The 23,201-nt window shown below is 35.8% G+C and overlaps 1 protein-coding gene across 1 annotated transcript in view; it reads left to right on the top strand.

The window, feature by feature from the left end:
- LOC128022108 (protein bassoon-like) overlaps nucleotides 1-23,201 on the top strand; it is a 67,242-nt gene that overhangs the window by 26,202 nt on the left and 17,839 nt on the right. The window contains exon 3 of the mRNA XM_052609356.1: nucleotides 21,562-21,762. Within this exon, the coding sequence (XP_052465316.1) occupies nucleotides 21,562-21,762 (201 nt within the window). The remainder of the gene's footprint in view (nucleotides 1-21,561; nucleotides 21,763-23,201) is intronic.

The raw sequence follows: 23,201 nt of genomic DNA on the forward strand, positions 1-23,201 counted from the left end.
TAAAAGCAAATGCATTTAATGTAATATATTTCTCAAAAATTCAGCACGATTCAGTAAAGTAGATTTGTATGTTTACCTAGTGGCTTCAAGTGAAATGTCAGTATGCAGATATGAGCTTGCAGTCCTGAGAGTCTTTTACTGATAGACAGCAGGAAGAAGAAGGATTTAGTCAGACATTGAACGAACCAACAAAGAATTGCACATGACATGACCTTGGTCAAGAAAAACATGATTCTGTAATACATTCAGAACTGCATTCATAGACTGAAACATGCAAAGTCAGAAAGATCGATTTCAGATATGAATAAGTTGTAAGTAATTTATCAGTTGCCTTCAGCTAAACAAACTCATGATTGACTTATTAAGTTGACATTGCTCAGTTTAGTGCTATGCATAAGCACATATTTGTAACTGCTTATGGATTTGTGACTACCAGTCCATGTTTTTAACACTTCGAAAAGGATCTGTTATTCACCAAAAAAGTAGTCCATCCCAAATCTGTTTGACTGCTAGTTATTCTGCAAAAAGTGATATTTGTAATATAAATAGGTACATTTCTTGATTTATTAATAATATTCAGATTCTTCAAGCAAGACAAAAATCTGAATAAGTAAATCATTTAGTTTCCCCCAGTGTATACATTAAACTAGGCTGAAACTCATCAGAGTAAGCATTTTAAAATCAAAAAGTGACACATTTGACCCTTGAAGTGTGGATCAATAAAAATCCCCAAACACCTTCTACTTCTCTCATCTGCTGTGGTTCTGCAGCAAACCTCCTTCAGAAGAGCTTAGCTGCTGTGTGAAACGCTGACAGACAGTTCGTCATGTGCAGCACATATTAATGAGTCTGGTTGAATTGAATCCTAATCCAAAGCAACTGGACTTGTTGTACCGAGTAGCGGAATCCCCATCATTTAAACCCCGCTCTGCTGTGACATCATGAGATGTGCAGTCATAATCTCTCGCATAATATCTGCCAGAGATTTCACACCAATTTGCACCTCATGAACTCGACTCCCTCTGGGAATCGTGACTCTCATGACGCTCGGATATTTTGAGCATAGCATTCTCAAAAAGGATGCCTGGTATCTGTGTTTCTCTCGTTTTGCAGTATCGTGGCAAGGCACACAAGATGGCAGGTCATCGAATCTGAAATGCTTCTGATCGCTCCAGTGTATATAAAGATGAGTGGTATTGTAACAGCTGTTGAAAACTATACTAGAGTGCCTTTTTAGTGCTCAGGTCAGCAAAATACTTGTAACTGGGTCATACGCTTAGAGGGGGAGAGAAATTGCAGATCAAATGTGACCCTGGACCACAAAACCAGTCTTAAGTTGCTGGGGTATATTTGTAGCACTAGCCAAAAAAAACATTGGATAGGTCAAAATTATAGATTTTTCTTTTATGTCAAAAATCAATAGGATATTAAGTAAAGATCATGTTCCATGAAGATATTTTGTAAATTTCCTACTGTTGATATAAAAAAAGTATTCATAATATCATCTTTTGCATCCCACGGAATGTGTTTAGATAAGCGAGTTCGTAAGAATAGATAAGTGTGCTCATATTTTGGTCTGAACTTGACCATTTTTGGTCTGAACACATTGAATGCAAGTTTATATAAGAAATGTTATACAAGAGATACATAAGAATGGTTATTTTAGGACATCACAAACATGAGTTCATTAAAATATGACCACCAACACTTGCATATCAATGCATATTCAGTATTCAGCATCTGTTATTATGCATTTCACATTTAAAGAGTTTAGCCAATCAAAACTGAAAGAAATTGTTTGATGTGAAAAGTACATTTTAATTTTGGTGCAAGAGACTTTGACTAACTTGTGGTCAGGTATGACAACACTAAGTCAATTAATGCAATATCATAGGGCTCCATGTGAACGTGAATCAAAATCTGCCGCTTAAGCTGTGGTCTCTCTTACGCTCTCTTTTTACATATACTGGCCTCTTTACATCATTTATTCCCATTAACCAGTTTTCAGAAAACATTTTCTTCGTTTACCCTGCAGGATGGCCTTGTGATAACATCTATATGGACATATGAGGTAGCATTTTGTGTGTGTGCATTGGCCTGTGCCTGTGAATTGCTCCTCAGGTTATAGATTCATGTGTGCGCACACACTTACAGCAGCGTGCAAACATCAGCCTCACTTTCAGTGTGTCACAAACATATTGCTTTTCAGTTTGATGCATTAATTTATTGTGATATAAGCAAAGGTGTTAGTGTTATTTTAATGTGCTGTAAGTTTTATGCATGACAGTTTATAACTAATTTAACTTAAAACTGGCCTGTGGCATGATACTGCAGACTCTGAAAAATGAATGCATGTGCATGCTTGAGCGTACTGTGCCATACTGGTGTGTGACATGCATGTAAGCCATGACACTCTCATTTGGCACGGATCAGTTGTTGCACCGCAGGAGAGCCAACTCAGACCAGATGGCCTCTATACGAGTGTACTCCAGGCAAAATATCACAGGGTACAACACCAGTCATGCTTAATACATAATACAAATATACTCACAGACCTGCGCATATTTATATACACCTGTTTGTAGCTGGAGAGATTTGTATCCATTTTCTGACTCTCTTTTATAAACAAAAGGATAAAAGCATGCAGTGTGATTGGATACCTGAAAACTTGTTAAGTGACCTCAGGGAATCCAAAAGGATTAAGCCGAGCACATCACAAGAGAACTGAATTTTTTTGTGTTATTGCTCACATTGATTTGGCCTGCTTGGAGTGGATATCAGCTTGATAACTTTCTGTGCTTTATTTATCTTTTCAGTCTGTGGAAAGTTTATGAATAAACAAACAAGAACATTATTACTGTGCTTGCAAGGCAGGAATTTAATGAAATTCATCTTATTCTTTTTCTTCAGAATTTTTTTAAATGAATGGCTTTATGGTATAAGCAGGGTATATATTTTTTCCGCCTTTATAAGCTTTAAGTTCATCTGACTTCACATCAAGGAGGATAACTATAACAATAACAATAGAGAAATAGTTAAAAAAAATTCTAAATTTAAATGAATAGCACAACCCACACCACAACTATAATAATAATAATAATAATAATAATAATAATAATAATAATATATATATATATATATATATATATATATATATATATATATATATATATATATATATATATATATATATATATATATATATATATATATATATTTTTTATTATTATTATTATTATTTTTTTCAGAACTCCACAGAATACTGCGCAGATTTCCACATGATTTCTTAATAAGTGCTTATTAAATATTTTGGCTAGTTAGATCATGTTTCAGACAGCAATGTGAAATGTAAATATAGTGTTCCCAGCCACACTTTTTTCCATGTTTGAAATGACTCAAAGTAAAGTGCTGAAAGTGCAAAGAAAGTCTGCACCTGCTTATCACTGCCAGTCTCTTATTAATTTTCTATCCTAGCTAAATACTCAGAAATAACTCATTTGTAGGATGATTTCACAATAACTACTAATAACTTAGTTACTGTATGTGGCGCTACCCAATCTGGAATTAATATGTCAAGTGTGGCTGTTGGATTTGACATGGATCCATTTGCCAAGATTAATGTAATCATAATGAAAATGTATACAGGCGTGTGGTTCAACTAGGAAATCCATTAAATATGTGCAGCTGTGATTAGATGTATTAATCAAAATAATAAACAGATGACTGTTAAAGGCCAAAATATGGAAATGCATAAATCCCCATAATGAGTGATCAGACTTTTCATTGACACTAACAAGGTGTTGCGTCTGACAGGTGGGTGATTGCATAATTTGAACGAGGTGCGAGTGGAAACCATGGAAACCTCACAGTAAGACTGAGGCGATTGTGACCGATTTGGTGTGGAGTTTCTGAATAGCAGAAAAAAAACTAACAAAAATGAAGCTTTTTGATGTTGTTTTGTATTCTAACACTCAAGATTGGCATCTTGTGATTAATTTAGCCGATTAATCTACTGTTTCCTCTCTGTCTCTGTTGAAATAGTTTTTCATTTTCCATTTAGTGTTCTGCACTCTTCCTACTTGTAGAGACAATATCCTTCTGCCCCAGCATCTGGCTTGCTTTCTGTCATTCTCTTTCTGCTGGAAGGCCACTTGTTTGTTGACACATTAATTGAATTGGTAACGACTCTTGGCAGAGCGGGTTGAGATGATGTTTCGGGGCTGCACTGCCCCTGCACCTGTGTGGCTACTTTATCAGTGCCACTCATGGCCTGCTGGGTATGTGTGTGTGTGTGTGTGTGTGTGTGTGTGTATGTGTATGTATGCATGTGGGTCTGTGTGTGAATGTGTGTGTGTTGCCCAGAGCTGCCAACTCCAGATGAATGGAGAATTTATTCAAGCCATAAATATTTCTTACACAGTTTTTTTTTTTTGTTTAGTTTTTTTTTTTTGTCTGTATGAAACTGGAATTATTTTGTTGTATTTTGTCTATAGACTTAAAAAGTATTTTTTATATTTTTATGAAACCTCTTATCACCAAGGGAACATGTATTTGAATAAAATACTTGTTTTGTTTTCTATTTGAATATATTTTAAAAAGTAATTAACTCCTTTTGATCAATGTAAGATGTAAACATTTGGTCTTTTATAAGGGTTATGTTTTACATACATTTCTACTCATAAAACACATTTTATCAATTAAATTAATAAAACTTTATACAAATTAAAACCTTTATAAAAATACAGTCATTTGAAATGCTTCATTGTTCAAGAAAATTGTCTGTTTTATTGGATTTATGATTTAATACACATTTATTACAGAAAACAGTGGTAATCGAATCCCATAATAATTTATTTAATTAATATTTAATTTTTTTTTTTTTTTTTACTGGTTAACTGTTAAATTAAAACAATTATTATTATTATTATTATTATTATTATTATTAACAGTGGTTTGAGAAAAGCATTCTACTGTACTATAGTAATATATTTCTGTCACAATTTCTTCAAGTTAAACCAAACATGGATTTTGATGGTTTGTCCTTAAAACCTTTGCATTTCTGAGTGAATGTTGATAGTTTTTAGCTAATGAAATGGTGAAATGAAGTGAAGTGACTCTCAGAGTGGCTCTAGATTAATTTCTCTTTGTTTATGCCCACTTTACGTTGTTATGCCCACAGATTTCTCTGAAATCTTTGCAGGTTAATACTTTATATTCATCCAAAATTGACCAAATTCCATGACATTCCATGTTATACTTAACTGCATGTTTTATGCCTTGTAGAAATCATAGGGCTCTATAATCTAAAATACATCAGATTACTAAAGTTAAATTAGTTGCAAATGTTAACTTTAAGACACCTAATTTAATTATAAGCACACAGAGATTCGGTCGGCACACTACTCCTACACTACACATTCCTACAGTACATGTCGACATCCTCACCCTGTCGCCTGGACCGTCAAGCGGCTGTTTTTGCTGCATAACCTTATATACAGTTATTGGCCTCTATATCCGCCTGTTCAGCCACTGTGGCGACTCAATTATTGTGAGCATTTCAGGCCTGCTGTCAGAAGCGCTGTGCTTTTGTGGGCCGGCAAGAGTAACAGCCTGTCTAAAAGGTTGTTTATAGGGTAGCACAGCTTCACAAAATGTGATTCAGTGAGGCCAACTGAAAGGCAGAAAGAAATGAAGTAAATATTCACTGGAGATAACAGGAAAAATAACTTGATAACGTGAAAAATAGAGGTTGAGGTCACTGTGAAATCAAGTCTTATATTAAATCGGTGCAAAACCAGAGGTTCTTGTAGACGAAGAACACAAGCTGAGCGATTGTGTCTGCTCAAGTCTTGCTGCCGACTGCAAATTTTGAATGCGCTTTTGGCAAGAAAGATCCCCACCTCCTCTTCGTGATTAAAGAGCTTGATTCTGCAAGGCAGGCCGATAAAATATTGATAGGGAGGTTCAGCTAGCTCGTCCCTAAATCGTTAACATTTAACAAGTTTATCACAGTTTTCAATATGAGATCCTTGATCAAGTCACCCAATTTCTCCCAAACGGAGACGGGACATGTCACTTCGGATTATCGTCTTCCCTTTTGTTCTTTCTGCTGAGTTATTCTGGGAGTTGCACGACACTAGTGTGGTAATGAGTATATCCCAGTCCGAGTCTTTTAATTAAAGCTGGGTGTGAGCTGTGCTGCCCTTTAAGATCGTTGCTTGTCTGATTGAAGAATATAAACTGGAGAGATCTGTTTGAAATGCTATTTTTTAAAAAAAAATAATTTAATAGTTTTATTCAGCAAGGATGCATTAAACTTATGAAAGTGACAGTAACGATATTTACATTGTTACAGAAAATGTTCTATTTCAAATAAATGTTGTTCTTTTCACAGAATCAATTTAATTCTAAAATATATTCAAATAGAAAACAGTTATTTACATTTTTTTTATAATATTTGACAAATTTACTGCTTTACTAAGTTTTTTATCAAATAAATGCATATGTATTTTATAATTTCGAATGTATCGACAAGGAATAACTAATCATTGATTATTACATAAATTTATATTTATTTACAATACAAATATTATTTTCATACATATATTTATCAATTTATCAACATTTAATGTATTATGAACAAACATAAATTAACAATGGACAATAGTATATTTTTAAAATAACATTAAAGGAGATGTTCACTTCCAGAACAAATATTTCCTGCTAATTTACTCACCTCAGTGTCATCCAAGATGTTCATGTCTTTCTGTCTTCAGTCGCGAAGAAATGTAACCACAAATGCTTGTCTAGCACTAGCTCGACTTCATGAATTACGTAGTCATGTTGGAAAGGTCACGCGCGATTTAGGTGGAAGTACCAACCCAGTGTTTACAAAGCGAACGTGCAAAAAAAGTCAAATGCCTTTCACAAAAAAAGGTAAAACAATGATGTGGGACAATTTTGAATTTGGAGGAGAAAATTAAACTGAGTTTTTTAAACTGGAGTACACAGACGATGAGCTAACCGCACTTGACCTTTCCAGTGTGATTATGTAATGCGTGAATTTGGACGTGCATCACGGAGCTAGTACAAGATGTGCATTTGTGGTTAGAAAATGACCAAATGTTTTGCTAGATAAGATCTTATTCCTGGGCTGTGATCACGTAGAGCCCTTTGAAGCTGCACTGAATCTGCAGTTTGGACCTTTAGCCCATTGGCCACCTGTGAAGTCGATTATATAGAGAAAAATCCTGGAATATTTTCCCGAAGAACCTTTTTTTCATGAAAATCTTTGATGACACGGAGGTTGAGTAAATTATCAGGAAAAGTTTATTCTGGAAGTAATCCTTTAACCTTATTGTAAGGTCTTACCAAATTCTTTATGATTCCTAAATTGTGTCTCACATGGCACATGTGTACACCTGGCTTTATAGCTAAGATGACACAGGAATTATTCTTTGAGTGCCATTAGCATGTTATGCTAAACCAGCAAACATTGCCTCTGAGGTTTTACTGTAAGTTCTGAATCCGTGAGAGGTTGTTGTCAGAGTTGTCAGAGGTCAAAAACAATTTGTCTCTGGACTAGATTGCTGTTGTGTTATGCAGACAGCTCTATTCATCCTACTAATGCTCCTGAGGGGTCGATGCCTGTCTCAGACTGGATTTGTTTTACACAGATGAATCTGACCGCAGCATTTCCTGCTCGTACGCCCTCCTTCCTGTGTGCGATAGCACTGATTGGCTGGGCTACATTGATTCGATTGATTGATTGGTCTCCGCTCACAGGTGCTGGAAAAGACATGACTCAGTGGAGAGGAAACAGTTTCATAATTAAATGATGACATTGCTCCTCTTTTATAGCCTTAATCATCTAGGCCAAGCCACTTCACTCTTTTAAAGTAACTTAATGATGGATACTTTATGATTTAGCCAAGTTCATTTTTCTTTTTTGGATCTAGACTCCTAGATTCCTTTACATTGTAATCGAGCCACAAAAGTGCTTAATTTTTTTTAACTTATTCTATAGTGAATATTTTCGAGTTCACTATTAGTTTGATTTTGTAAGCATTGTCTTGTTTTAGGAGTAATCAAAGATTAGATTATTCCACTTTATATTTCACGTCTTTAACAACCATGTACTTATTCCAGAAATTGTGAGGTACAATATATCTTATCATGTTTGTGTTGAATTGCAGAACACTTTAATTTATATATATAGTTTGATCTTAAAAATAAGCTTAAAGCATTTTAAAGCTAAGCTTTTCTGCCAAAATAAAAGTTTGTTTGAAAATAGTTTTAAAATAAATCAAGACAGCCATAAAAATGTATATTGTAATTTTAGAATTTTACTATACAATGAAAATATCATAAAGATATTTTCCTTAAATACTATTTTTACAGTGTATTTTAAGACTATTTTAATATTAAATATTATTTTTTTGCTTATTTTAAATTTACGAATATGTATTATTATTATTATTATTATTATTATTATTAATAATAATAATAATAATAATAATAACAACAACAGTAATAATAATAATAATAATAATAATAATAATAATAATAATAATAATAATAATAATAATAACAATAATAATAATAATAAACAGCAAACCTGGAGCCTTTTTTATTTAATTATCTCATTTGCAATTTTTAACAGAAAAATGACAATCCAGTTTATCCTTGTATACTTTATTCTTTGTTAATACATTCAAACTGGATTACCATTTTTTTTTTTTTGTCTTTGGATCTTGGGGCCTTAGTTTTGCCACTTAATTTGAACTTTTTTGGGTCGTTTTCTGCCTTTTCCATTTTTACTAAGAATAGAAATGTAAATGTACTAGCAAGTCAATTCCTTAGCGGGAAACACCAAACTGTTCTCTTGAGTGTCTTTGTACGGTGTGTAATTAAGTCTTTCTTCACTTGAATTAGTGGTCTGGCCAAACCCATTAATTTGTAGGGACACACAGATATAGTGCTACATTCACTGATGCTCTCCTGACTCATAATGACTTCCTGATGGCACTTAGTCTTGCCTGAGCTGATTGGCTGATGTAAATCACCTCAAATATAATTGGCCTTTTCAAACAGCTCCCATTCACATTGGCTGCCTTCTCCCGGCCAGCCCTGCATATCTTTTCATCAGAACTGGAGAGCATTGTAGGAAGAAATGAGAGATGGATGCTGAGACATGATGAGATGATAGTGAAGGATGCAGAAATGAGAGGAGAGGAAAATGAGAAGTGCCAAGTGAGGAAACAGATATCTGTAGAAATCTAGACTCATGACTCTGCACTCTTCAGTTCTGTCCAGAATAGTCCTCGATCTGCATTCTAAACTATTTCTTAAACTGAAAAAAATAAAAGGTGTAAGATTTAATTTGGCAAAACATTTAACTGAGAGTGCTACTATTGACCTCCATTTGCTTTATAAAGTGGTGCCAACTGTTTGGATGAGTAGGGCTTACTAGTCAGGCTGGTTTAGTTCATGATTCCTCAGTAAGTATATGATATTTTACTGTTTTCGTCATGTGCTGTCATTCCAAGAATCAGATCTGTAGTAGAATATTTGCTCATTTCCATGTCTGAAATGTAACTTTGCATTAGAAACCTCTTAAACAACTATTTTACTACCACAATTGAATTTTTATTTATTTATTTGACATAAAACATAAGAGTTCTTGTTACTGGAGGGAGCAATCACTCTTGCAGATCAATTTAAGTGCTTAAATGAACTTGTGACATTTAATACGATATCTTTATTCCATCTGCTACAATCAGTCCCAGGATTTTGTAGGTCAGCCTTGCAGGAGTTGGTCGTCCACGACCGAATCTCATCATTTATTATCATAGATATGTTTCTGTGCACTTCTTAGTTCGATTCTTAAAAGTGGAATGGCAAACCCAATATCTGTAGTCACTATGGTATTTTTGATAGAAACTATAGTAACCATAGTGAATTTTTGGTGAAGCGATGTACTATAAAGAGTCATTTTATTTCACAGCAAGACTAAAAATCCAGCAGATAAGTCTTTTTCCGGTTATGCTTTAACCAAAAGCAGTTAAATTGACAGAAGAATAGTTCCTACAAGAATAATCCTCCCCTTAGGCACTTAATTCACACAGGCCCTGATCTTACACTTTTCACATGAGTCCCTGCCCTTAGTGGGATATCTCAGGAGATTTCCCACTGTCTTTTTGGCCAGGGAACATTCTTTATAGATGTATACCTGAACGCTTTACCAGAGCATGTTGTACATGTGTGTTTCTGCACTATGATGGGAAGAAACCTTAGTTTTCAAGTGAGTTACCTTCAAATGTAAGTTAATAGTCAGGTAGCTAGCTATAAACGTGTTATTTTAACTTGAATTCAACTTGTGAGATCATCAAAATATTGCTCATTACAATCATTACAATTGGTGTATTGAAAATGAAAACTGACAATAAAAGACAATTTATGCTAACACCTACTTTAGCACCTATTGTACGTAGCTATGTTGAGAATGCAATGTGTTTGTTGTGGAATCTTTTTTTTCCCTGATTATGGTTAATAGTGTGACATTTATTAGTGATACTATAGTGGTTAAGTGTCTGGGATATAATCGAAATGTTTTAGCTTCACCATTGTGTCTTGATACTTACCCACGCGTGGCTGTAGCAAATGTGCTTCAGGTATAAGTTTCTGCCAAATGACAATTACCCCAATAAGAATAAGCTAACCATCCAGCATCAGTGCCTGGATATTAGACTTTTTCTGCCTGTCTGGAGTAAAATATGTTTGGGTTGAGAGTCGAATGCTCTAAGGTGTAGTCAAGAGATCTGTGCCCCCACTAAGGTAATCAGAGAGCATTATGGGCCGCAGGAAGCTGCTGTTCAGGGCAACAGTCTTCACACAGCACTTAATTCATTACAGATAACATCTGATATGGTTTGCAGTGTGTGTGTGTGTGTGTGTGTTGTTGTTACCGTTACACCTTGTCTGTCACCAAGCGATGTGTGATTTCATTTCGAAGCGACTGATGCACAGTGACACAAGCTGTAAATAAAGAGCGCAAATACATGACCCTGCCCTCCTCGGCCCTGAGAGGAACTAACAGTGTGTGCTCGCACGGGCTTAATCGTTGATGACAGCCTGTTATCCTGCAGCGACACACGTGTGCTGTTAAGGCCCATGCCGTGTGTGTGTGTGTGTGTGTGTGTGTGTGTGTGTGAGAGAGATACTGTAGGGCTTCATTGTTTCAAGTAAAGGTGGGCTTAACAAACAAATATCATGGTATAAGGAATTTTACTTTCAAATGTTTAGAGTCAGTTGTTTTTTTTAACAAACACATTGATTTTTTTACAAAGCTCATTGTTCTGAAAAAGCGAGATTTGCTCTGATTGGCCAACTATCCAGTCCGTTGTAATTGGCTGAATGCCTCAAGCGTGTGACAGAAATGTTATGCCCCTTAACATACTATGCCGTCTCCCAGTCCAGCTGCTCTGCTCGTGCACATCCCATCATCGGTTCTCTTTTAACAGTTCAGTCAGTGCACTTGTTAGGAGTAACTGAATAACTCTGGATATTTGTTTATTTCGCATCAGATGGAGTGTGAGGCACATTTATAAACTAAATAATTTAAGCAATAAAGTAAGAAATAACTGGTTCAGGAAATAGTCCTCATTCTCCATAAAGTTTGCTGCACACATCTGAATATTTGGGTTGGAATGTTCAGGAACAGTGTTGACCTACAACTTAACTCTTTTGGAAGGACAAACAAAGTAGTTTCGCTTTCACAAGGAAACACACAACGACTCCATGACATGGCGCCGGCGGAAACGGAGAGAATAAAAGATACGCCTTATTTCTTTGCGTGAACATTATGGCAGCGTTATGTGAATCTTTCCACATCATGACGTAGAGATGTGGGGGCGTGTTAGAAACAGCCGTTTTAGGGGGGAGTGGTTGACTTAACTTTTATAAAGAATATCTCTTTGGATTTGAGACTTTAGTCTTTGCAACTTTACAGACCTTCTTTATGCGCCAATAGTTTGTAACACTCCAAAGAGAAAGGAAAAATTTAAATCAGCAAAATATAAGAAGCAGCAAAATATAAGAATGATTTTCATTTCAGCTTACCAGCATGTAGATTTATTTTGATAGTGGTACTTTATCTAATTTGTTTTGTATTTGCACATTATTATATTCACATTACTCAATGTTTATTTGCCACTCTCATTTGTAAATAATGCAAATCAGTTCTGGTCACTCAAATGCTGTATATCTAAAACAGTATAAATGGTGTAGCAGAACCTGGTTAACACATTTCTCTGATTGTGCTTTCACAACTATAGTCTATCCTTTCCTTAGTCAGTAAAATTATGCAAATATTTGTGTTATTTTGTTGGTTACATCAGCAGGAAAGAAATGTTTCAGAGGCAGGGAAAGTTATTGGATTATGATAACAGCATAAAAAAAAAAGACAACCTTTTTTTCTTTAAAATAACGTGCAGTATTGTGCAAAATAAGACGAGTGTTTCTTAAAACAGATTTAGAGAAATTCAGCATTACATCACTTGCTCAGCAATGGATCCTCTGCAGTGAATGGGTGCCGTCAGAATGATAGTCGTAACAGCTGATAAAAATATCCAAATAATCCACATGACTCCAGTCCAGTTAATGTCTTGTGATGTGAAAAGCTGTGTTTATAATAAATTTGGCATTAGGACGTTTTAACTTCAAAGAGTTGATTCTGGCTAAAACAAGGGTCTACTTTCTCCAATGAAAAAGTCTTCTTGTTAATTAAAACTTATTTCTCTGTTCTGATTAAGTAACAAACTCATCTACATCGTGGATGGCCTGAGGGTGATGGAATTTACAGCAATGTTTTTATTTTTGTTTTTGACTGAAATATTCCTTTCATAATGCAAATAGTCATTTTTTATTTTCATGTCGTCTTGTTTCTAATATCCAGACATTTTCTGTCTTTCGCAGTTTTGACTGGCCAGAAAAGTTAGAGAATAATTTGAATAATAGAACAATTGTAATGTAATGCAAAACATAAATCACGGAGAATGCACCGCTTAAAGGGATAGTTCAACCCAAAATGGCATTTCTGTCATCATTTATACTCTCTCATATCGCTCCAACCCATATGACTTTCTTTCTTCTCTGAAACACAAAAGGAGATATAAGACAGAATATTAAGGACTGAGAACTTCAGTCACCATTCACTTTTATTGCATTTTATCCCCACGCAATGAAAGTGAATAATTGAGCTGGTCATTCTGTCTAACATCATTTTTTGGACATAGCAGAAGAAAAGTTAAAAAGACTGAGTACATTTGGGTGAACTATTTCTTTAATGTAAAATCAAACATTTATTATATTAGATATGCAATTGAGAAAATAACGAAAGCAGAAAAAATCTCTTCATTTTGTGAAAAAAAAAACGTCTAACCGTCTGCTCTCTCAGAAGTTCCTCCTTTCTATTATTTTGCGTTGTGTAATATCACTGCCTCTCTACCCCTAATATACAGCAAAATCAATTACCAACATGATTCAAAGTATTTTGTTAGCCTCAGGTGCTGCAGGAGCTTCAGTCGAGAAACTCTGCTTGCAACAAGCGAAGAATGGCATTCAGTTCTTCAGGGTTTATGCTGCAGTGAATGAATCCTGGTGCTATTAATGGATAGTGAGGCGGTACGGGAGCAAATTACTGTAACACATGTGTTGCAATGCTTTAACTCAGGTGGACGCGGGTGCACTGCAGATGGCTCTTTCTCTCCATATCTTTATCTCTCTCCCCCTTTTCTTTTCTCTGATGGAATCTGAATGGGTGCTCTTTGAGTGCCTTTCTGCTGGATGATCTTTCATTTCCTACTCTCGGTAATCCAGTGCAGGCTCAGACTCAGGGCAGCAGACCCGGAGGATCTGTGTGTGTGTGTGTGTGTGTGTGTGTGTGTGCGTGTGTATGTGCGTGCTGTCCCACGTGGCCCATTGAAGGAGCCCCACCGGATTAACCCACATATCTCTTGACTTACCCTGTAAAACTGTCCTGACACACACACACACACACGCATGCTCACATAATCATTACACAACAGAGCATGACAGATGAATGCACGTGCATGTGATCATGTGACATTCATAAATCAGTGCAAGAGTTGCTTAGAAAGCCAGTTTATATAGCACAGACCTTATGTCTGAGACCATAAAATACTATCTATCTATCTATCTATCTATCTATCTATCTATCTATCTATCTATCTATCTATCTATCTATCTATCTATCTATCTATCTATCTATCTATCTATCTATCTTTGTTGATTGTTCTCTCATTCCATCTTTCAAATTTTGTGGCTCTTTCTATCTGGAAAAATTTTCATTTTAGTTTTGAGAATGGCTGAGAGAGATGCCACATAAGACTGCATTACCTGTAAATGTCGTACTCAAATGTCAAAGCTGATTGATAAAGAAAAATAGTTTAAATGCATAGGCGTCCAGGGATCCAGAGCATAAGCTGATGGGAATCTGGCAGTCAGGGTCAGATATGTGATGTGTAGGAAGGTTGAGTGGGTGTGTCTTGGCCGTTAATGAGCATTGACATTTCCTGTGTCAGCATGAGTACCTGTGCCCAGTGGGCTGTCAGCAGGGGTGGAAGCGTCCTGCCGAGACATGAGTGGCATGCATGCGCATGTGGCTGTTTATGTCAACAGGCAAATGGGAATTATGGCAGAGTGGAGCAAGTGTATGGACTGCGAGTATGAGCATGTGGTTGCACCTGTGTCCCAATGTGAGGTAATTAAAAATGTTGTGGTTTGTGCTCTCTCTGGCGCCCTCCTCAGGGGAAACAGGGGAACCACAGCCTGGCAGATATTAGTGCACTCTCCTGGTTTTATGCTTATACATGTATGGGATTATATATATATATAAAATCCCATTTAGTAAAAAAATGTAAAGTACTTTTATTTTAACCTATAAAAAATTATATATAAATAAATAGTTGTTTTATAATTTTTTTTTTTTACCAAAGCATATGCACTGATAGATATCAAAAGGATATTCAATACCACTGTAATAGCCACCAGAAATCGTAATGCTCACATGGTATGATGCGGTCAGAGATGTAACGTCACATGGTACCATCATTAAGTACCACCACTGTTCCCATGAATGTCCATACAAATACGCAAACATACACCTGCTTTGACATGTAACCGCAGCTCATGCTGACCTGCAGGTGTCTGGTCAGAAGGTGAGTCAGTATAGCTCGCTGTGAGGATCAATCTAGCTGTCCCTTTTCTTTCCTGTAACCTGTGGAGAGGTGTAGTTCCATATTACAGAGATGAGTTCTGATTCGTTCATATCTTCAAACTTGATTATAAATATTTAAGATAGACTTTTTTTGCTTTACGCAAATTACATATTTAACTTACATATTTAATAACAAAGGTTATTTTATTTTATTTACACAACAATTCAAAAGTTTGGGGTTGGTAAGATTTGTAAAATTTAGAAATAAAGTCTCATGAATTTATTTTGAATATTAATATTAATATTGTGAAATATTATTACTACTTAAAATAACGGTTTTCTGTTTTAATATATTTTAAAATATAACTTATTCCCGTGATACAAGGCTAAAATTTTCAGCATCATTACTTCAGTCTTTAGTTTCACACGATCCTTCAGAAATCATTCTAATATGCTGATTTGCTGCTCAAGAACAGTGGTAGACGAAGTACACAAATCAAGTACTTGAGTAAAAGTACAGATACATATAATAAAATATTACTCCAGTAAAAGTAAAAGTACTCCTTTTTCAATTTTACTCAAGTGAAAGTACAAAAGTACTCAATTTTGTATGTACTTAAGTAAAAAAAGTACTGAAAGATAGATGTTTGCAATTTTATATAGGCTAATTTAATTTTATATTAGCACTTTTTTTTTTTTTATAATCCTACTGCTCAAAATACCTGGGATTTTTTCCAAAATAACCACTATATGGAGTCAAGATATATTTTTGTTGTTGATATGGACTACGTTGACGAGAGTAATGTTCACTGTGAAGCTTACACTGTGATGTACATTATATATATATATATATATATATATATATATATATATATATATATATATATATATATAGGTGGTTGAATAAAAATATTTGGACATTATTTATAAAAATTACCTCAAGTTAGCACCAGCAAGCCTGCTAGACATTTAGCATCAGCAGCTACAATATTTAGGCTACTTATTTTCAGTACGGTTCTGAATAAACATTCATGTCTGTCTAACGTTACTCGTCTAAAAAAAAAAAAGCCTCAAGTCCAAATATTCATTTATCACCAATTAACTGTTTGACAAACACTTCCTGCTTCGAGATCTGAATTTAAAAAAATCTCAAACATGCTCCGAAGTCCCGATCTGAATCAACCGAGTCGCCAACAGGCTCCGAAGTCACGATCTGAATCAACCGAGTCGCGAACAGGCTCCGAAGTGCCGATCTGAATCAACGGAGTCGCGAACATGCTCCGAAGTGCCGATCTGAATCAACCGAGTCGCGAACATGCTCCGAAGTGCCGATCTGAATCAACCAAATCGCGAACAGGCTCCGAAGTCCTGATTTGAATCAACCGAGTCGCGAACAGGCTCCGAAGTGCCGATCTGAATCAACCGAGTCGCGAACATTCTCCGAAGTCCCGATCTGAATCAACCGAGTCGCGAACATGCTCAGAAGTCCAGAAGTCCCGATCTGAATCAACCGAGTCGCGAACAGGCTCTGAAGTCCCGATCTTTATCAACCGAGTCGCGAACAGGCTCCGAAGTCCCGATCTGAATCAACCGAGTCGCGAACATGCTCCGAAGTGCCGATCTGAATCAACGGAGTCGCGAACAGGCTCCGAAGTCCCGATCTGAATCAACAGAGTCGCGAACAAGCTCCGAATTGCCGATCTGAAAACTTCGACCAAAGAATGTAAAAAATAATTATATTTCTCTAATAACTATAACTCTACAACTCTATGAAAGATTTAAATCACATATCTAAAAATAAACCGCTATGGGAAAAGATAAATAATAAGAGGAGTGAAGTTTCCTACCGCTCTGCTGTGTTTGGTCCTCACGCGTGTCTGACGCTCCGCAGCGCGTCTCCGCCCCTCACACGCGCGTTTACGGCGCTAAATTATCTTTGCTAATTATTATACATTTACTTGTCAGCTTCAGGTACTTCATTTATTATTGTTCAATGAACTGTTTGAAACAAAAGAAAGGTTATATTTCCGTAATAATTCTAAATTATCAAAATAAAATATATAAAATAAATAATAAAAAATATAATTTTCAGTTACAATAATTAATCCTAAATTCCGACATTAATAACTTACTTTTAGCAACATCAGACGCACGCGCTCACAAGATCTGCCGGTTCTTACTTCTGGTGACTCACACTAAACTGTTCATTTGAATCAGTGAGTGGTCGACTCCAGAACAGCTGCAATCGGATCATTCTAATTCGTAAACGAATCGTATGGTGCGATTCGCGATCCGATTTAAAAGTTTATTTTGAAAAGACTCAGTTCGTTCATGATGAGTCAGACACCGCTTCTGCGTGTCGGAGCACGTGATATATTATAGGGAGTAACGATATGTTTTATGAAATGTAGTGAAGTTAAAAGTACGATCTTATGCTTTGGAATGTAGTGAAGTAAAAGTAAAAGTTACTCCAAATAAAACTACTCCAGTAAAGTACAGATACTTGAAAAATGTACTTAAGTACAGTAACGAAGTAAAGCTACTCCATCACTGTCCACCACTGCTCAAGAATCATTTCTTATTATTTTCAACAGTTGTGCTGCTTAATATTTATCTGGAAAACATGATATAGTTTTTTGTGTGATTATTTTACAAAGCTGTCTAATCAGATAAATGTTAAAAAAATATACATTAAAAAGTGTAATCTTATTTAAATGTAATGTTCTATATTTAATTATTTATAAGACTCTGGAGGATTCTAATAATTTTGAATATTCTGTACATATTCACTGTCTGTGTTTCAGATTTAGAAAACATTGCTGTCGAATGTAAATCTTATATCTTACAGAGAATAATTAATTTAATTTGTTGGACTGTGGATGGCTCTGTTTGTCTGGAATAAATGTACAAGTTGCCACATTTCAACTGAAAAGCTAAGTCATGAAAGGTTAAACCTCTGGGATTCTAATATTTAATGGAAAACCTCAAAATTCTAATCTCAAAGTCTCTAACTTTAACTTATATGCAAATTTAATTTATGTCTCCGTACTCTTTATAAAAAGGACCATTATGATTACATTATTCTTCATTTAGCACACACTTCTTAAGTGACTTCTACTTTATTTTTCTTAGGGACCGTTGCTCTTGGAGCAGGCACAGTGGTTATAGCTCATAAATCATCCTTTTTGGGGTTTGGTCCTATAACCTTTGAGATACCAGCCCACATGAGTAACCACTAGTGCATGTCACCCCAATGTCCTGTAATAACTGTGTTAACATAACCTGCAAAATCCCTAAACAAGATTAGGATGACAACATTTACTGATGCATTTCTAGTTGCATTTGTTAGTGTCATACTTTAGTTTTAAATTCTCTATATTTAAATGTTTTACATTCTCTTTATTTAAAAAAATAGCAAAAAATATTTGCATTGATCTGGTCTTTACTATTATAGGCAATCTCTATTGCTAGCACTTCTTGCTCTGTTGCCTTCTTAAGATGAATGTTGTATTCCTTATTTATAAAGTTGCTTTAGATGAATGTCTACTGAATGAATAATATAATGTATGTATTTCGCCTACATTTTCTCCTAACCACAGTTATTCTTAGATCAGTGGCTGCTTAGACAGAAATGTAGACATTTGCCATCCAAACTCTGTTCCCTGCTTGGCCAAGTGCATTAATTTGTGATATTCACCTTTTATTGCTTGATTTGGCATTGCATGTTGTTGTATAAAATGGAAAAAACAAGAGGTAGGCTATAAACGGATCGAATCCATTTCATATGGCTAGACTTACGATACAATTCTTATAATAATACAAATGCATGTTGCTTGAACTCGGTTGTACAGACTAAACTTACTGGGGCTGTAAAATACATCAATTATTGCTTTCAAAATTCTCTATGCAAATCCTTCACCACAATAGACTGACATGTTTTCTTTGCAACAAGCAGCCTGGTAGAGGAAAAGGGTGGGTTTTTCTTGGATGTCGATATGAAGCAGTGACAAGAAATTCCATCTGTGGAGATTTTTGTTATTAGGGTGCTGTTAATATTTGCAATGAATATAAAACCTTTAATGTGCAATCTTGCTTCATAATCTGTGTAATCAATTCTAATAAACCTGACTAACTTAGATAAATCAAGCTTGCACAGATTAAACATACAAACATTCATACTTTCTCTCGCTTTCTGTCCCCTTAATCTCAGAGTGATTAATTATGTGGCCTGTGTGTTTTTCCCATTGGGCATTGAGCTACACAGTTTTATGTAAAACGCTACAGAGGCTAAGGCCTTACACCCACAGTCTCTTAAAATGAATCTTTTAAGAGCTGTGGGCATTTCTACCCTCCTCTGTGCAGTTAAAATGTCTTTAAACTGATCTGCTAACATACTGATCTAGCTCTTGTTTTTATTTATTTTTTATGCGCTGAGCTGCGTGTAATGGCTTGTGACTAGGGACCAGAACTTGCCATATTTTCTTAACAGGAGGAAAGATGCTTTAGAAAACAAACTAATCTATATGCTAATCATTAAAAGTGGTCATTTGCATTTACAAAAATGTATTTTTATAGAGAGAACTAATTTCAGTGTGAGAGCTGTATACCATGTCCGCTGAACATGAGTGGTGTGTCAAATTCAAGCCCTTCGCTTTGATTTCATTTGGCAAACTTTTGAAAGTTAAATTGTAGCTGCTCTTTCAGATGCATGCAGCAATTTGTTAAGAAAGTGGTTTATGTAACACATTTGAAATCTACTGAATGTAACGTTTATCCCAACAAGCAAAACAGTCAAGTCTCCACCTGCTTGATGGCAACATTGGGAGACACACTGTGAACTTAGAGCGAAAACCACAGACAGCAACAGAGATATGCAATTAGCTAATTCAGGTCCTGTGGATTGACTGAATAATGTTAGCAAACATTTGTTGTTCACAGTAGTGTATTTTGCAAGCAATCTTGAATATTACTTTACAAATGAACTGTCCTGGCTTTGGACCCCATTAATCCATAACTGGATAGAGCATTGGTATGCTAGGTTATATTCATTAGGTATCTGCATTTAAATTAACCATGCTAATGTTTTTTGCCAACCAGATTGACCTTTTTTAAAATAGTGATATTAAAAATTTATAAAAAATTAAAGACATCATTAGAATCCTGTAGATATTCACTGAGGCGTCGAAGTCATATCTAGTAAATGGTGATGGTGGGTTTTTTGTCTTTTGCCAGGAAGCAACCATCTAGAAACCATCCTGACTGGAAATCCTCACAGATACCTTTTTTCTCTAAGAAGGAATATAATTGTGAGGATACTACCTCTTCAAATATCTTGGACAGAAATGGGAGGATCGAGATCAGTTTGTAATGAACTAGTTCTTTGTGGTTAAGTTGTGTTTTTTTGATGAGAGGCTTAATAACAGCCAGTTTGAAGGTTTTGGCGACATATCCTAATAACAATGATGAATTAGTAATATTCCGAAGAGGATCTATGACTTTTGGAAGCACCTCTTTTAGGAGCTTAGATGGAGTAGGGTCTAACATACATCTTGTTGGTTAAGATGATTTAACAAGTTTATACAATTCTTCCTCTCCAGTAGCAGAGAATGAGTGGAACTGTTCCTCAGGCAATCTATAGCACGCTATCTGATGCGATACTATAGCTGACAGATGCATGGTTACAATTTTATCTCTAATAGTATTGATCTTAGAAGTAAAGTAGTTCATAAAGTCTTTATTGCTGTGCTGTTGGGAAATGTCAACACTTGTTGATGCTTTATTTTTTGTTAATTTAGCCACTGTATTGAATAATAATCAATACAGTTGGGTTTAACTGGTTTATGAGATTATAATATCACTGTGTTTAGTCTTTTTGCTAAAAAAGGGTTTATGGGTTTATGAAGTCATCTGACTGTCCTAGATGTTAGTTTGTATATTCCTAGTGTTTTTATTTATTTTATGAATGATGGATGAAATTAGCCATCATTCTGAGCTTGTGTGTCTTACTGAACTTAACAGAGGCTAAATAATTGTGTGTGTTAAACACAGTGGCTTTGAAGAGAGCCAGCAAGACCTTTGAGAAAAGGTTGCATTCTTTGCCAGGCCTCAATTATTCTTGCTTGCCCAGCTTGACCAAATCCCTTTTAAATTACAATAATACTGTGAAAAAGGCTGAGAGAGTGAGAGAGAATGTCAGTGTGGTGAGTGATGCAAGAAATCACTTGTAATCTGACTATTGACACTTTTACCTTGTTTTCAGTTTTTTTCCCTTTATATCTCAATTGTTTCATGATACTTATTTCATGTTTGCCTTTCATTTTCAGAAGAAAGAATGGCTGTGTTTGACATGCCAAACCCAGAGAGCAATGTCAGGGAGCTTAGGGGATATTTCTCCTCCTGTGCCATCATCCATTGGATCTCCCCGACTACCAGGCCCAGCCAATCAACAACAACAGCGAGGGTCCAGTCAGCAAGCTGCACTGAGACCTGCAGGCCCTCAGCAGCAAAAGCCACCTGGTGCCCAAGTAAGTGGTCCTTTCTCTCCGGTAAAACAAAGGGTGCCACAATCCAAGGGCCCCTCTCAACAATTTCCTGCAACTAAGGCTGAGACAGAAAAACAAGATCAAAGCATTAACAAGAAACAAGCTATGTCCAAAACAGAAAAAGAGGGGGACATCAAAGCAACGTCTAAAAAGGGAACATCGGATAAAAAAGATGAGAAGAAAAGTAGTGGCATGCAGAAATCTAAACATGATGACGTGAGTGGCCCTCCGTGTCCTCATCACCACTGTCTATGTCTTTCATAACAGATCACTTCAGTATTCTGTGATGGGAATGTTATAAGTGGAATAATTTAACCAATATCAATTGTACTTAAAACCAGTTTAAAATTAACCGTCTCAGTGGTTAATCACTATTTCCAGTGCCTGATGGTTACAAGAGCACAGTGATGAGCATCATTTGTAAACTATATATATATATATATATATATATATATATATATATATATATATATATATATATATATATATATATATATATATATATATTAGGGGTGTAACGGTTCACAAAATTCACGGTTCGGTTCGATACGATACACTGATGTCACGGTTCGGTTCGGTTCGGTTCGATACGTTTTAGATACAGCAAAATGTAAAAACATCTCAACTTTTCAGAATGCCGCAAGCGCACCGCGGGTCATGTGACAAGAACTAACCAATCAGCTTCACCCTTTCCCGTAACAACGTTGAGAGCTCAGCCAAGATGAAGGATCAGCTGATCATAGTTGTATATGGATTGCAATTTTGAAATAAATTTAGTAGCAGAGCTACTGCAAGCGATTTTTAGAGCTGCAAATCCATTTATCCTTCGCTGAAATTTCCGCGTCTCATGGAGAGAGCACGTCATTGTTGCTTAGCAAAGACAGACGCCTCATGAGCGCTTCTGCCCAAGCGCTTTGGAAAGGAGGAGAAAGACGCGCTTAGCGTTTTCCATGCGTTTTTAGGCACGATATGTGAACGGCCCCTAAGGCGCTCGCTCACTCAGCACGCGCTGAAGGCTCGTTGCAAAATGTCGAATGCCTTTAACAGACCAGAAATATAAGATCCTAAAATAACCAACAGGTCTGGTGTTTGGGTTGGATTCCCTGTAAGCTATAGTTTCTAAATGCTGCAGGGATAGTTTGCTGCGTGCATGTTTCTCCTTTTTTTCGTCTTTTCCCAGATAGTACTGACGCATATATCCCAGATATTCCCGCTGGTGTTTTTTTTTTTTTTTTTTTTTATTCCCGCTGGTGTACCCTGTCATGTTGCAGATGCGACATACCGTTGTTTTTTTATCCACCACTCTCTTGCCATCACCATTATAGCTTAAAGGGAATCCAAAGTGCACCCAAACACCAGACCTGTTGGTTATTGGAGGATCTTCTCATTTCTAGTCTGTTAAACGCATTGGCTATTTTGCA

The sequence above is a fragment of the Carassius gibelio genome, chromosome A11 (assembly GCF_023724105.1).
Source record: "Carassius gibelio isolate Cgi1373 ecotype wild population from Czech Republic chromosome A11, carGib1.2-hapl.c, whole genome shotgun sequence".
Taxonomy (NCBI): Eukaryota; Metazoa; Chordata; class Actinopteri; order Cypriniformes; family Cyprinidae; genus Carassius; species Carassius gibelio.